At 51.2% G+C, this 15,196-nt stretch overlaps 4 protein-coding genes across 4 annotated transcripts; 3 read left to right on the top strand and 1 right to left on the bottom strand.

The window, feature by feature from the left end:
- Positions 1–2,005: 2,005 nt before the first annotated feature.
- Positions 2,006–2,644, top strand: M406DRAFT_74551 (uncharacterized protein; the record flags this gene model as incomplete). Its single annotated transcript, XM_040925745.1, has 2 exons — positions 2,006–2,222; positions 2,304–2,644. 2 exons carry the CDS (start codon positions 2,006–2,008, stop codon positions 2,642–2,644), a joined length of 558 nt encoding a protein of 185 aa, XP_040772580.1.
- A 2,191-nt stretch (positions 2,645–4,835) lies between these two features.
- M406DRAFT_64791 (uncharacterized protein) lies at positions 4,836–6,804 on the top strand (the record flags this gene model as incomplete). Its single annotated transcript, XM_040924894.1, has 5 exons — positions 4,836–5,372; positions 5,518–5,919; positions 6,026–6,334; positions 6,423–6,740; positions 6,775–6,804. 5 exons carry the CDS (start codon positions 4,836–4,838, stop codon positions 6,802–6,804), a joined length of 1,596 nt encoding a protein of 531 aa, XP_040772579.1.
- Positions 6,805–7,536: 732 nt separating this feature from the next.
- On the top strand, positions 7,537–8,409 carry M406DRAFT_74549 (uncharacterized protein; the record flags this gene model as incomplete). Its single annotated transcript, XM_040925744.1, has 1 exon — positions 7,537–8,409. The coding sequence occupies one exon, from the start codon at positions 7,537–7,539 to the stop codon at positions 8,407–8,409; it is 873 nt and encodes a 290-aa protein (XP_040772578.1).
- A 4,717-nt stretch (positions 8,410–13,126) lies between these two features.
- M406DRAFT_333657 (uncharacterized protein) lies at positions 13,127–13,923 on the bottom strand (the record flags this gene model as incomplete). Its single annotated transcript, XM_040920860.1, has 3 exons — positions 13,127–13,168; positions 13,341–13,773; positions 13,835–13,923. 3 exons carry the CDS (start codon positions 13,921–13,923, stop codon positions 13,127–13,129), a joined length of 564 nt encoding a protein of 187 aa, XP_040772577.1.
- Positions 13,924–15,196: the final 1,273 nt, after the last annotated feature.

Raw genomic sequence — 15,196 nt, 5'->3', positions numbered from 1 at the left:
CACAAAAGAAGATCGCTGGGATCTAAGCGTGCAAAGAGGGGCCCCCTGAAGGATCAATAGTGTCAGGACACGATCAATAGAATATTTTCCTTGACAGAGGGCAAAGGCCATGCATATATTGTGGGCACACATTACTAAACCAGGACCTCTGTTGAGACCCCGGAATATTAGTAAGTGGAATCGCTCAGACTAGTGAAAACGCGCATCCGGGGTTCGCCTCGGAGTAAGACAGTTTCGTACGAATCAAGTCCCCTTTCAACATCATTGGAACTCTTGCATGTGCACGGAGGGTTTCGAATCCCCGCATTATTGTACAGTTCAGGGGAAGCCATATTGGAGGCTTATGATCCGGGGCGCTTTCCTCTTTTGGACAACTTATCGTACGTTTTGGCAGACTTTGCACAATCCCTCAACTTCGGCATATCTATTCGGATCTTGAAGCTGTATCTTGAGTCATGGCAGTGCTCTCTGTCTCTCTCTCTCTCTCTCTCTCTCTCTCTCTCTCTCTCTCTCTCTCTCTCTCTCTCTCTCTCTCTCTCTCTCTCTCTCTCTCTCTCTCTCTCTCTCTCTCTCTCTCTCTCTCTCTCTCTCTCTCTCTCTCTCTTCCCTGTATGCCTACGCTCTGTATACTGATTATTTTGTGTGTTAACTGAGCCATCAACAAACTTTAGCGCTCCATCAATACGGAGAGGAGGGAAAAAGTAACAAAAGTGGAACGATCCAGGTTTATTTGTGGGAACTGAGAGGATCGAGATGGCTGAGTTCACCGGTAGCTTAACAAAAACTGGTAAACCACCCCCCTCGAATCAAATCTCTGCAGAAGCGTGCCCACAAAAGAGTTCTTTTATAGATACATATTAGTAATTTTCAGAATAAGCATGATTCGCTACTGGTTTCCTTGTTTGTTTGCTTATGCTGTGACGTAGTGCTACTGCTCAAGAGATAGGGCATGACCCCCCCCCCCCTTTCAAAGTGAACTGGTTGCCTCCTGTTGAGCTGGATCGTTAACAATCACATAGCTCATGAAAGATGAACTCGATAATGAGTTCTAGTATAAGCATTGCGGTAAGCATGTCCTTTCTAAGTTGCATATTAGGGACGTATTATTGACGGAGGAGTTATAGCCTAAAGCAGAGTCCAGTGTACGCCAAGGTCCTTGTCTCCCCGGACCTTGGCCTGTTGAGGTATGCCGTGAGGCTGAGTGGCCGTTGCCCATTCGGAGAATTAAATCAGAGAAGCCCTGGCATGAACGGCCCGTGTGTGGGGCCGCTTGTTCGCTACTGTTCTTGGAGCGTCCGTGAGTCGGATATCGGCCCACAACGCGTAGCAATCCGGGCATCACAATTTCAAATGTTTCGTGTGTCGTCGACTTACGCGTCAAGTTGACCGGCCGGTAAGCGGCACCGAAGGCAACCGTTTACCTGCAGCATTGAGTGCCTTGGACCTCGCTTACGGCCCTGGTCAAGTCACGTTTTGTCCCTGTCCAGTTGCCGAGTCTGCCGTCCCCAATACCGATTTCTGCTAAGGGCTTACCGTGCACACAAAGCGATGGATGGTGGTGGGTCGCGACACGAGGCTGAGTGTACGAATTGTTCTTTTCCTTGATCCATGACAACATCACAGTGACTATTGATAGTTTGCTTGCATCACGTTCAGCGGTCTGTGATTCTATAGTTCAATACTCCTTAGGTTGAATAAGCATGCAAATTTTCCGAATGCCGAACTATTGGACAATTCCCCTGAGTAGTACGCAAGCTTCTTCAAGGATTAGGTCTCCTACGTCGTGTATAGGCCATTTTACGCAGCCTGTTTATTGAGCTGGAACGGCAGATGCGTGGAACTGGAAGAGTCATATGCACATATGGTCAGCATCTCTCCCGTGTTTTCTTCTGAACCTCAGCATCGATTCTCAAGTCGCCCAAGCCAAACAAACACCTTTCCCAGCTCTCCTTTTACTTTCTTTGTCTTCCATTCCACTCCTTTGCAGACTGTCATTTCAACAATCATGATCTCCTTCAAGTATCTGACGATGCTGGTGCTCGGCGCCGCACTCACCACTGCGAGCCCCGCCATCAATACTGCCCGCGCCTCATCCGATGCGGCTGCGCCCTACTTCGCGTACGGCACCGGCGTCAATGGCCTACCCTTGTGGTATGGCGATGGCGTGGCATATCTCGGCAAATTTCATCCGTCCAATGTCACCAACTCTGCCAATGTGACCCGTGAGTCTATCCCATGTAGTCTTGTCGCTTGCCTTCTGCGGCTACAAATCCATATCACTGACTCTCTCAATCCTCTCATAGTCACTTTATCGGACAAGAGCATCAAGACGGTCGTAAACAAGACCAACAGTGCCGATCCCGATGTCGGCTCGTCGTTGCTTTACATCAACACCGTCAGCGGCGCCTTCTCCGAGGTTGGCTTTACCAACGACAGCAGCACTGACGAGCACACCACGACCGGCTTCGGTCTCTTGGGCACCATGCTCGTCTGGGAGAACTCTAAGGGTGATCTGGACTCCAGCTGGTATGCCGAGCCGGTCACTGAAGACCAGACTGTTTATAAGCTTCTGTGGAACACGGACCTCGTCAGCTCTGATACTGCTGTTGCTGTTGTGCTGAAGAAGACGCCACCACCTTCTTAAGAGGGGCATTATCTGAATTTGAGATGTTGAATTTGGAAAGAGTGATTCGTTGGTTTTGTCTTGGTGTCATCTTTACTTTCTGTCGTCAGCTGAAGCACTTTGGAATGTGATCTTCAGCTTCTTTGTGACTAGTATTTTGTTTTTGTCAGATTGAATAATTGAAAACTCAGTTACAAACTCCTTCCCGGGGCGGAATGTCTTTCTTGTCTTATTTCTTGTTCTTCTTTGCTGCTAATAGAAGAGAGGAAGAGCAGAAAATATAGCAACTGGGCAATGTGAGGCTGCGTCGTTAGCGGAATAACCTGCGGTTCGTTTGTTTTTGCCACGGACTGGGTACGCAGGCGTCTCTCAAGAGGGGCCAAGACACCAGTTTGGAATAACCAACATCTAGTCTCCCATACCCTCCTCCTCTGTTCCTTCTGCTGTTCTTGGCGTTTGTGCTGGATTTATGTGATGTGATCTCCTAGACACTCTCGCTGTTGACTATCGAGCACTATCCAAAGGTGCATGATCTCATAGGGCTATCTGCTGTTCGGCATATCCAACCTGGTTATCACTGCCACGTTTTGCTACAGCATCAAATCACAGAAAAACGTGGCGAGACTTGGAAGTGTACTTTCACAAACGGCTCTTCCGGGTATCGACATCGCACTGGCAGCTCTGGACAATGCAACAACAGCAAATACTTCTTAAAGATCTCAGGACATGCAAAAGGTAACACGTTAAGAGTACTACATTGAATATAGCTACAATCTTCAAAATTCACATGCCTCTTAGGCTTTTCGTTCATATGCTTGACGGTCTGCATTTAAATGCTGCCGTCATCTCGACGCCCTTGCTGACAAGTTGTTCTCGTTTCCTAGGGCTGCGAGGCTATCAACTGTGCTAGTGTAAGTCTATAGGTCACATAGTGAATGTGTTGCACAGATGCATGATGCAAATGTGACCACGATCAATGGGAGTCAATGTGCACATTGTCTGTCAGCCTTGCGAATAGCCCTGTCTAAGTTGACGACAGCCAAGCATTGACATCCCGTTCCCGAGGTTTCTCCCTCGGCATTTCCCTCGCGGCATACTTGCCCTCGCACACGACGCTGTATTAATACAAAGACGGCACTTGCTGATCAAGAAGCTCTCTGTTACCCCGTTTTGCTGCAAGGCATGATGGTCGGCCATATTATAAACTCCACACTGAGCTCTGGCTAAGCGTTCATCCGGGAGGCGATGACGGAGTTCCTGCGCACTAAAACTACGTCAGCCCAACCAACGCTGTTCCACCACAGGCAAGGGCGTATGCTCGACGGTGGATAAAGAAATCTCGGATCAGCAAGCGAAGACAGGGTGCCTGCCTACCTTGATGTTGTTGTTCTCGGGCTCTTTCATAGCCTCCGTCATTTCCACCCAGGCCAACATTAGTAAGTACTTAGGTAGTAATGCAGTGCAGTTTGCGCAGCGGCACTGACTGCAACACTGACTGCCACGGGTATCGGCTAGTTATCTTTAAAAGTATACATATATATATATAAATATACACTTATTCACCTACTTACCGGATAAACACATGGTAATGGGGCCCCTCGACCCTTTCAACAGAACCTGTGACATGACCGCATGATGATGCACTCTGTGATGGCTCCAGCATGAATTGTGGGCATTTTGCCGGCCGTTGCGGAGGCCGAAACTGAAAAGATGAGCATCGTCTTCGCAAGTAATGATTTGAAAAAGGCAGCGCGTGACAAATATACCGCCATCCATTCGCTGGTCCCGGCTGAACGCTCCTCCGGGGAAAACACTACCCCGGAGAGAATTTCCGCCCCGTGAGATCGACATCAACAACTCCATTTCATCAGTTCTCGTGTCTCGCAGAGTTGCAACCTCATCTGTGATCCCCGGATTGGCCCCGGATCCAGAATATGGGGTTTTGCGGCGAGGGCGACGTGGGATCGTGGGGAGGACCCAACAAGCAGGAATTGACGCAAGTCAAGACCCACCAGGGAGCAAGATATGACTATGGGGAATCCGTCCTTGGGGGGTTTAAAACCACTTCTCCTTATTGTCTATCACTGTCGACAGCTGTGTCTTTTTGAACCTCGACAAATTTCACCGAACAAAAAAAGAAAAGGAGAGAAGGGAAAAAACCCTCGCGATCAGAACCACACCCATTCTCCTCTGGCTGTCCTGAACCACAGCAATGGGTCTCCTTACCCTCGTCGAGGACCGGCCAACGCCCCCTTCGGTCTATAACTGGCGGGTATATGTCCTCGCCATCATCGCATCATGCGGCTCCAACATGATCGGTTACACGAGCGCCTTCATCGGGACGACCCTCACGCTCACCTCTTTCATGGACGAGTTTGGTCTTGACACCATGAGCGAGTCGAACAAGGATTTAATCGCCGAGAACGTCGTCTCCCTCTTCATTGCAGGAGCCTTCTTCGGCGCCATTCTCACGTACGGCCTCAGCCACTGGTTCGGACGCAAGGTCTGTCTATCGATTGCATCGGCCACCTTTGCACTGGGAGCTGGTCTTCAGTGTGGTGCCAACCACGACCGCGGGCTGGGCATCCTCTACGCCGGCCGTGTCCTGTCTGGGCTGGGCACTGGCGTCGCCTCGAACATTATCCCTATCTATCTCTCTGAGTTGGCGCCGCCAGCAATTCGAGGCCGTCTTGTAGGCCTGTACGAGTTGGGATGGCAGATTGGTGGTGTGTTGGGCTTCTGGATTAATGTGAGTCATGTTGAACGATTTTAGCGAGGCGATTTTTTTTATATTTTTTTTTGCAACCAAAAGACCGTGCCCTGTGTGCGGATTTTGTGGGACCTCAGGAGAGGGTTCGTAACCATCATCAGTCGCTGATATGATTCTTCCCCAGTATGGCGTCGAAGCACACATGAAGCCAAGCCATGAGCAATGGGTGATCCCATTCGCAATCCAACTTATCCCCTCGGGCCTGCTCTTCGCCGGCTCGCTGTGGATTCGGGAATCGCCACGCTGGCTCTTCTTCAAGGACCAGCGCAGGAAGGCCATGGAGAGTCTCTGCTGGATCCGACAGCTTGAGGCTTCGGACATATACATCACAGAAGAGGTTGCTGCCATCGACAATGCTCTCGAGTCTCAAAAGGCAAGCGTTGGTATGGGCTTCTGGCAGCCCTTCAAGGCGCTGGCCGCGCGACCGACTATGCAATGGCGTCTGTTCTTGGGCTGCATGCTGTTCTTCTGGCAGAATGGGTCTGGAATTAATGCTATCAATTACTACTCACCCACAATCTTCTCTGTGAGTCCATAATCAGTCTTGCTTCATTCCCCTTGGCACTGTCGGGTTCGACAAGATCACGTCATGATCAGCAATGCAATGTCTAACGAAAAGTAATGAATTATAGAGTCTCGGCGTCCAAGACAACACGGTCAGCTTGTTGACTGGTATTTTTGGTGTGGTCAAGGCCATCATGACCATCTTGTGGCTGCTCTTCCTCGTCGATCAGCTTGGAAGACGGAAGCTGCTGCTCATCGGTGCCATCACAGGCTCCATCTGCATGTGGATTATCGGTGCATACATTTGCGTTGTCGAGCCAGCAGAGCACCCAAGTGACCACTTGAACGGAGGCGGCATTGCTGCCATCTTTTTCTTCTATCTTTGGACGGCTATCTACACACCCACGTGGAACGGCACCCCTTGGGTCCTCAACTCTGTGAGTCCTCAAAGCTTTTCTCATCTCCCCCTCCGGTGGCTCCCACAACAACATTAGACTTTGTGGCTAATCACACCACAACAACTAGGAATTTTTCGATCCCAATTTCCGCTCCCTGGCCCAGGCGGCTACCACAGCCAGCAACTGGCTCTTCAACTTTCTCGTGTCTCGATTTACCGAACAAATGTTTGCAGCAATGGGCTACGGTGTTTACATGTTCTTCGCGGCGTTATCCTTCTTCGCCTTCTTCTATGCCTTCTTCCTTATCCCTGAGACCAGTGGCATCCCACTGGAGAAGATGGACCGCTTGTTCAGCATCAAGCCGATTTGGAGGGCCAACGAGACGCTCAAGGCCGAGCTGAAAGATGAAGAAGTGCAGTTCAGAACGGACATCAAAGGCAGGGCTGTCCACAAGGAAGTTGGAGGGGACTCTGGTGGAGAGTCAGAGGGCGGAATTTTTTAAGAGATGAAATTTTCGCAAGCATAGACATAGAGCTTAGACATAGAACTAGAGATGCATTGAATTTCTGTGCGAGGCCAGGTGAGTCACTGGCCCCACTATCGCCAGCCTACCTCTATAGCCTCAGATAGCCAGCTGTTTTTCCTTTCTTTTCCTTCCTTTTCCTTCCCTAAGCGCAGTCCAATACAGTTCATTTCCCATAGGTTATGACCCCTCACACTCTTCTTTCATCAATTTGACGATATTCCTCGTCAATTGACCCTGAATTACGAGCTCACCTTTGATTTCTGACCTCGTACGCGCTCGCGACGGTCAAAATCACCAAAAACCACGAGAAAGAGGCCTGAAAACCTCCACTCGACCACACTGCGAGGACGTCGAGAACGGCGAAGAACCCTTGCAACAACAACAAACAGCTGCAACAGAGGCGCCAGAAGCTCCTCAACTGCAGCAATAACAACAACAAAACCTCCTCCTTCAGCAAGACAGTTCGTTGAAGATGGAGGAATCTACGAGTCGGCCATAGCAGCCGATCACCCACGCCATCCCTGTCCTCCTCAGCGAGAAGAACCTCGAGGATTGGTCAGTGATGGTAGCATCGACCCTTAGGCAGATGTGCCTAAGCAAATACATCAAATCCTCTGTCCCTGAACCTGACGAAGAGAAGGACCCTAAGGGATGGAACAAGTAGAACCAAGAGCAGGGAACAGTGGTTACCCTCCTTCAAAGCACACTGCACAAGATGAGGAGCACGCTAACGAACGCTGGCCTCTCTGTGGGAGAGGAGAACCCGTATGTGATATACAACGCCGTCCTCAAGACGATCCCTAAGCACTCAGAAGACTACATCGACCAGATAGCCATACGACTGGCAAACTGCAAGGTGGCAGACTACTCAACTCTCCAAGCCTTCAGAGACGACCTACAGTATATGAAGAGACGCCTGAAGGAGCTCAAACTGGAGCCCCCAGAGGGCTTCCTCCTTGCTATCATCCTGAAAAAGATTGAGGATGTGCTACCAGAAATGCACGCGTTTGCCAGAAGGGACTACAAGCTCGGTACGCTTACCTGGGACAACCTTATGGCAGAGATCAATTCGGCTATCGTCACAGGTACAGGTAACAAGGCCTTTTCATTCTTCAAGAAGACAGCTCAAACGTCGACCTCGTCGAATGCTTCAGGAGGAGCTCAAGGGGGTGCGAGGCAGTGGCCTCGCGAGGACTCCCTGCCCTCCACAGGCATCGTCAACAGCGTCAAGCTGCCTAAGTCGATCATCGAGAAGATTTCCTACTGTTGCCAATGCAAGAGATATCTTCTTACTGGCTGGAAATACTGTAAGGAATGTGGCAAGTGCCATGGCACGTCTGTACGAGGCTGCAGGAACAACACTCAAGGCCAAGCAACCCAGCTAATATCGACGAACTCGTCGACCACGGCGGGACCAACAGTTTTTGGTGGATCGAGCGTGGCCGGCAAACCAGCTACGGTCGCCATCTCTGCCCTCGTCGAGAACGGAAAACTCTCGAGGGATAGCATTATTGCTGATACAGGCGCTTCAGAGACGCTCTTCAACGACCCCAAGTGGTTCCTGGATCTGGTCCAACTATGCGAATAGGAAGCTATGGAGTTAGCAGCAGGACCCTTCAAGATAGAAATAGCTGGAACGGTACAGTTCGACGTGGTACGCGACGATGGATCGGTCGCTACTATCACGCTCGAGGATGCCAGATTCTCCCCAAGCACGCCTTGCAACCTCATCAGCGTGAGTAAGCTGATGGCGCATGGATATGGCTTTGATGGCCGTATGAACCACATCGTTAACACCACGAACAAAAAGGAGGTATGCCAGGTCAACTGGAAAGAGGGGGTGCCAGTCCTGAAGGCTGTCGACCGCTCTGAACCCTCAGGGGGTGGATTTCTAGCCAAACCGGCGATGCTTACGTCGGTTACGTACAAACGCCTTCACGATCGCTTTATGCACGCTGGCCCAGCGGCCATACGAGGTGCAGCGAAGAGGGCTGGCATCACGATCGTCAAGGACAAGGATTTCCACTGTGAACCGTGCCTTGAAAACCGCCTGACGGACATGTATGGAAAACACCAGAAGTCCAAGTACAATGCCCCTGGCCAGCTTATCCGCTTTGATCTTGTCGAGTTCAAGGAGGGATACAATGGCTGTTGCTATTGCCTTCACTTCGTCGATATGGATACGAACTTCCACTGGGTTTACTTTGCGAACAGGAAGCACGAGGCATTCGACCAGATCAAGGAGTTTGTTGCTTTCTTCGAGCGTCAATCGGGCAGGAAGATCCAGGCTCTTGGATGTGACAATGGACCAGAGTTTGGCCTTGCTACAGCCCTATTCAAGGACTCAAAGCTCATCAGATGGGCAAATGAGAACGGCATCGCTATCCTCCGCACTATTCCTCATTCACCGTAGATGAACAGCAAGGCAGAAAAGGCTGGCCGAGACATAGTCGAGAAGGCACGAACAGCCCACAACGCAGCTAATCTTCCTTTACAGCTGTAGCTGTTCACGATGGAAGCGGCCTGCTGTGTAATCAACCTTCTCCCGTGCACAGCAAACGAGGACAACAAAGCACCCATTCAGTTGTTGGGAGAACGCCTAAATCTTGATAAGGAGGCGATTCCTGATGCTGGCTTCCTCAGAGTCATTGGCAGCGAAGTCTGGATCCACGTGAAGAAGGCATATCGCCAGTCGAGCGACAAATACGCCAAAACGGGCATCAAGACTAAGCTCCTCTCCTGGGATACACCTTCAGGGAAGATCGTATGGGTATACGATGCTAAAGCTGACAAGGTCTATCGAGCAGTAGCTATCAAGATACGAGAATGCGAAGACCCCCCTCTGAACAACCCAGAGATGGAGGAGATCGAGCATGTGGCTGAATTTGGCGATACCTCTATCGAAGACGAGTTCACGACGATCACAACGATCCTCGAGGAAGCCAACACCCTACCTATCCTCCAAGAGCCTATTATCCGACTAGACACGCCTATCGAGAACCGAGAGACCTCAGACCCTCAAGATCAAGCTCCTGACGCACGTTTGAACGAGACTCCAACCGAGGTTCCAGAGCCTTTCCAATTGCCAAGCCCAGGTTGCACCCCTGAGCCAGAAATACATACAAAGGTGCAGAGCAGGGAAGGGTCTGGGGAAAGCCAGAAGAACAACCCTCGGTGCAGCCCTACAAACAAGACAAAGGGCCAGAGAGGGGTTCTTGGAAACACAACAGTAGAGGAACGAGATACAATAAACCAAGAGGAGGAATCGGTGGGAGGACCATCTAGGGTCCTGCCATCCGTTGAAGATCTTCCTCATGATGATATTCCCCAGGGCGTACGAGATGAAGATGTCCTGGTCGAGGAGGAACCCATCCCGAGGTCCCGTCGACCTCGTTCAAGCACTCCTCAGGTCCCCACGAGGGAACAGCCAAAACGAGCGGCCAAAGGCAAGAACCGCGTGGGCCTTCCAGACTCCTTGAAGGGCCTGGGTGTCCTCGCCATCAACGCTACCGTTCCTCACGATAGTCATGAACCAATCCTCGAGTCTATCTGCCTGTTGGCACTCAAGGTTCAGCATCTTATCGATACCAAGACCTCTGATATACCCAAGAACTACAAACAGGCGATACAATCGCCTGACTTTGATAAAGCTTGGAAGCCTGCGTGCGACGAGGGCATTGCCAAACTTGAGGAAAACCACACCTACGACTGGTCGGACCCTGATCCAGGTGCAAACATCCTCCCTGCTAAGTGGGTGTTCGACCTCAAGGACGATCCTGAGGACCCCTTGGGAGACAAGAAGGTTCCTCGTGCAAGGCCTGTTATATGTGGCAATTACGAGACGGAGAGCTGGGCTATGGAGGATATCTACTCAGCTGTCGCATCCTCAACAAGCATCAAGCTCTTCATGGCTTTTGTTGCTATCAAAGGCCTGGCCTGGAAGAAGTTCGACTTCGTCGTTGCCTTCCTGAACTCCCCTATCCCTGAGGGCAATAGGATCTTTGTTAGACCTCCTCCTGGCTACGGACGCCGTGATGGCAAGGTCTGGCTGATGGTCAAGGGGATGTACGGCATGCGACGATCCCCCCTGTGGTGGTTTGAGACTATCACACCCTTCCTCAAGGACCTTGGCTTCGAGCCTTTCGACAACGAGCTGTGTATCTTCAGGAACGAGAAGACTGGAGTCCTTTTGATCCTCTACGTCGATGACATGCTGATAGCTGGCCCCGTATCCTCGGACATCGACGAGGTCGCTGCCGCCATCAGCAAGCGATTTAACCTCAAGCATTTGGGAGACCCAGAGAAGTTCCTGGGCTTCAATATCAAGAGGGACGAGGAGAATGCGACCATCTTCCTCTCGCAGGAGGAATACACCAAAAAGATCGTAAAGCTGTACGGCTTCGAGTCCACCAAACTGGCAAAGACCCCTTGGCCTGCTGGCCTCGAACTTCCCAAGGACTGGGAGCCTATGGATGAGGAAACGAAGATGTATCAGAAGAGGACTGGTGCCCTCAACTGGCTGTCAACAGGCACGAGGCCTGACATCACATACACGGTCAACAAGGTGGCGAAGAGCAATGTAGGCCTCTCGGCCATGCATCTACGCCTCCAGAAGCACCTCTTCAGGTACCTTGAACGCTTCCCAGACCTGGGCATCGTTATCAACGGCAAGATGCCATTGAACAATATCATCAAGGCGTACGCGGACGCTTCCTTTGGTGACGACCTCTCAACGCGTCGATCAACAGCGGGATACGTTGTCTTCGTAGCTGGGGCGCCCGTGCTGTGGAAATCGAAGGTACAGAACCTCGTCACCCTATCCACCACAGAGGCCGAGTTCGTGAACCTCACCCCGGCCGGCCAGGCCTTGCTTTGGGTCTGGTCGTTCCTCAAGGAGTTTGGTATACACCCTGAGAAGCCACTGTTGTTGTTTACGGATAGCCTGAACGCCAAATACAACGTCTTAAACAGGAACAACGCCGCCAGGACTCGTCACATCGATATCCGGTACAAATGGATTGTTGAGAAGACAAAGGAGGGCAACTTCAGCATTCAGCACATCGGCACAGAGGAAATGGCCGCTGACGGCCTGACGAAGCCGTTGGAGGCCATCAAACACAGCCAGTTCGTCCAGGCCTTAGGCCTCAAACGGTGCTCTATCTATTAGGGTACAACGAATGGATTTGAAATGGGATCTGGCACACGAGATAGAGTGAGGAGGACCTAGAGGATGGAAAACACCATGAGGAGGATCGCCAACGAGGCTCGCGAGGTTGGCTGAGGGGGTGTGTGCGAGGCCAGGTGAGTCACTGGCCCCACTATCGCCAGCCTACCTCTATAGCCTCAGATAGCCAGCTGTTTTTCCTTTCTTTTCCTTCCTTTTCCTTCCCTAAGCGCAGTCCAATACAGTTCATTTCCCATAATTTCTCCAGATTAATTGTGCCCTTTATCTCGTACACAGCATCCTATCTCTAGCGACGAGGCATTAAACGTACATCTTCCAACAACGCCAACGCTTATCACCCTCAGCCCTATTGCCCTCGTTTGTGAGACCTGAATTGATCTCTGTCCTTTACATGCAGCGGAGATAACATCTTCTTCTCCCGATGCTTGACAAGCGGTACTTGCCCGAAGCCCCGAGCCCGAAGAGACCATGTGCGAGCGTTACCAAAAGCGCGGACCAGAGCCTCCTCGCGGAGCGAAATATGCGTGAACTGTGCCGTATACGGTTGCCGACGTGGCAGTGGAGTATTGCTCTAGCACATCGGAAGGGGGTCTTTGTGGTCATCAAAGGCATAATGGAGAAACAATCATCCAGGTGAATGCGCACTAGAAGTCCCTTTACACCATCTCCAGTGGCCCACCAGTTCCGGGTACCGGAATAGCTACTTTTCAATAGTAAAGCATTTGAATAATAATGTCCGGATCTCGGCTTCTTCGGAATGAAGATGCTTCGGCTGGACTCATAGTTGCGCTCATATATAATGTACGGTAAATCACTTTACAAATTGTCTCTGAGACGTGGTCATCTCCAAGTGTGCCGTGGACTAGATCCTCAACGACCCCTCAATTCCACTGTCCTTGAAGGTCAGCCATTCTCAGTACTGGTTCGAAATCTAGATTTCGTAGAAATCTAGGTCAAGACTCATTGTGACGGGGTGTTGCGGAAGCGGATGATTATCGGCCACTTATGATCCACACACATTCCCTCAGGGTGACTTGCCGACGCTCTTGGTGTTGTAAGCAAGAATTTGTCTTTTCACACTTCAAAGGCCAACATCTCCATCAGCTGAGATTGTAGCCAACTACTGGGAGTCTGAGGAGAAGATGAGCTGGGGACTGCTTGACTGTATGACTGCAAGTCACCCAATGGGAGGTATTCCAGGCATATCGAGATGGACGATTCGCTTTCATACCACCCATAAGACTTGAAGAAAACGCCTCGAGTACTATCGTAGCTCTGGTTATTACCGGCTTCTAGGCACTGCGCAGAGCAAAATTGCAACAAACGCCTCCTACCTTTCTCTGGGAGAATTTGGCAAACGTATTCAATTCGTGGCCACACTGGGCAATCGCCCTTGGGCTGGGGGCGCCCGAGGGCAGCTGTAGCACCTTGACAGCCCTTTGTGTGTCAGTCTTATTCTCCTGGCCCTCGATACAGGATTCGAGCCAGACAGTGAGAAAGCCCCCAGCGCCAATCCGCTTTCTCCTCTTCCATTTCTCTGTGCGCGTCACTGTGGGGGTGTCGGCGAAGAAGTAGCTGCAGCTAAATGGTGAAGATGATACCGTAGCAGTCGCGAGGTCTTTCAATCGCACACGCGCTATGTAATTGGACACAAGGTCATTATCCGGGGAAGGGCCAAGGGAGGAGGTTTCCCGAATAATCGTTGTTTTGCTGATGCTGCTGTTGATGGTATCAAAGAAGGTGCAAAGGTAGCCCTGGAAAATTCCCCTCCAAGGACAGTAAGCACCTGCTGTCACTTCGATCCCGTGGACTGCTCCTACCTGCTCACTTTATCACCACGACCCCCGGAATAATTTCCATTCTTAGACTGTGTTGCTGCAACCACGGCACAATGTCTGTTGAGTTGGCTCTCGCCATCATCGGCGCTGTCGACTTGGGTTTCAAGTAAGACTGAACATCCACACAAAATCCAGCTCTACACCCTCGCTGAGGCAAAGTCTGACATGATCATCAAACTCAAGATGGGGCGAACAGATCCGTGACTTATGTTCTGCGATGCCTCCGTCGCCGTGCGCAAAGAAGAGCTGCTCATCCTCGACCGCATCGAGTGTACCGAGCCGGTGGCGCGTACTATCACCAGGGATGTGCGCCGTCTGGCGCTGAGTTTGCGCGATACCGCCCAGGGGGGCAGATCTGTTTGGGTTGGCTGAAATGCAAGGGCGTCGTGAGGGAGGTGGACATGCCCAAGGAGGCACCGCCTACTATAACATTGATAATGGTATTCAAGGCGCCGAGCGGCTGTACGGCGCCCAGGAGCCTGCGCGCTCCGCTGCTTCTGAGAGAGGAGTATCTTGCCTCGCTGTCGGGCAGGGTGAGGCTGGCCAAGGATCTTGCTCATGCTGTGAGCTATGTGCACATCTTGGGTTTGTGCATAAGAACATCCGCCCCGAGACCGTTCTACTCCCGCGCAACAACAATGCAACCTATCCGTCTTCTGCGGTGCCAACCACACCAGTCCCTGTTCCTGGTTGGCTTTGAGAAGCTCCGCAGCGAGGACGGCATCACGTACCGTGCCGGCGATAAGGAATGGGCAAGGAGTTTATATCGTCATCCGACGGCAAGGGCCAAGCCCCTTGGATGTTTACGTGATGCAGCACGATATCTATAGTCTTGGAGCATGGCTTCTGGAAACTTGATTGTGGGAGTCGCTTGTCCAGTACGATGAGATGGAGAAGCAAGTCGCTGATGGTACTGCCCTCCTGAACGGCACTGATGCCGACGGCTTTGCTCTCTAGTCAGATGCACACGTGCCCCTTCTGGCCCTAGCAGAGAACAAACTCTCTAGACGCATGGGGTCCAAGTACACCGAGGTTGTCAAGACTTGTCTGACGTGTCTGGACGAAGACAACAAGGACTTCAGCAATGGAGCGGCTTTGCGGATGAGGATGCGATTGTCGTCGGCGTGAGATATGTGGAAAAGGTACGTGAAGTTGCTCCATAAAGAACCCACAGCACCGGGACAACCTTATCGCATTGGTTCCCTGTTCGTGTGCTAACTTGTGTCTGCAGGTCGTTATGCAGTTACACACCATCTCGATATGATACAACGGCCCTCATAGTGTCCGAACCTATTCGCGGATCACTCGATGCCAAATATATGTAATGCTATAATTTATGACACCTTTTTCTA

This window comes from Cryphonectria parasitica (assembly GCF_011745365.1).
Source record: "Cryphonectria parasitica EP155 unplaced genomic scaffold M406scaffold_8, whole genome shotgun sequence".
Classification (NCBI taxonomy): Eukaryota; Fungi; Ascomycota; class Sordariomycetes; order Diaporthales; family Cryphonectriaceae; genus Cryphonectria; species Cryphonectria parasitica.
The sequence above is the reverse complement of the archived record's forward strand: the minus strand, read 5'-3'. Positions and strand labels throughout refer to the sequence as shown.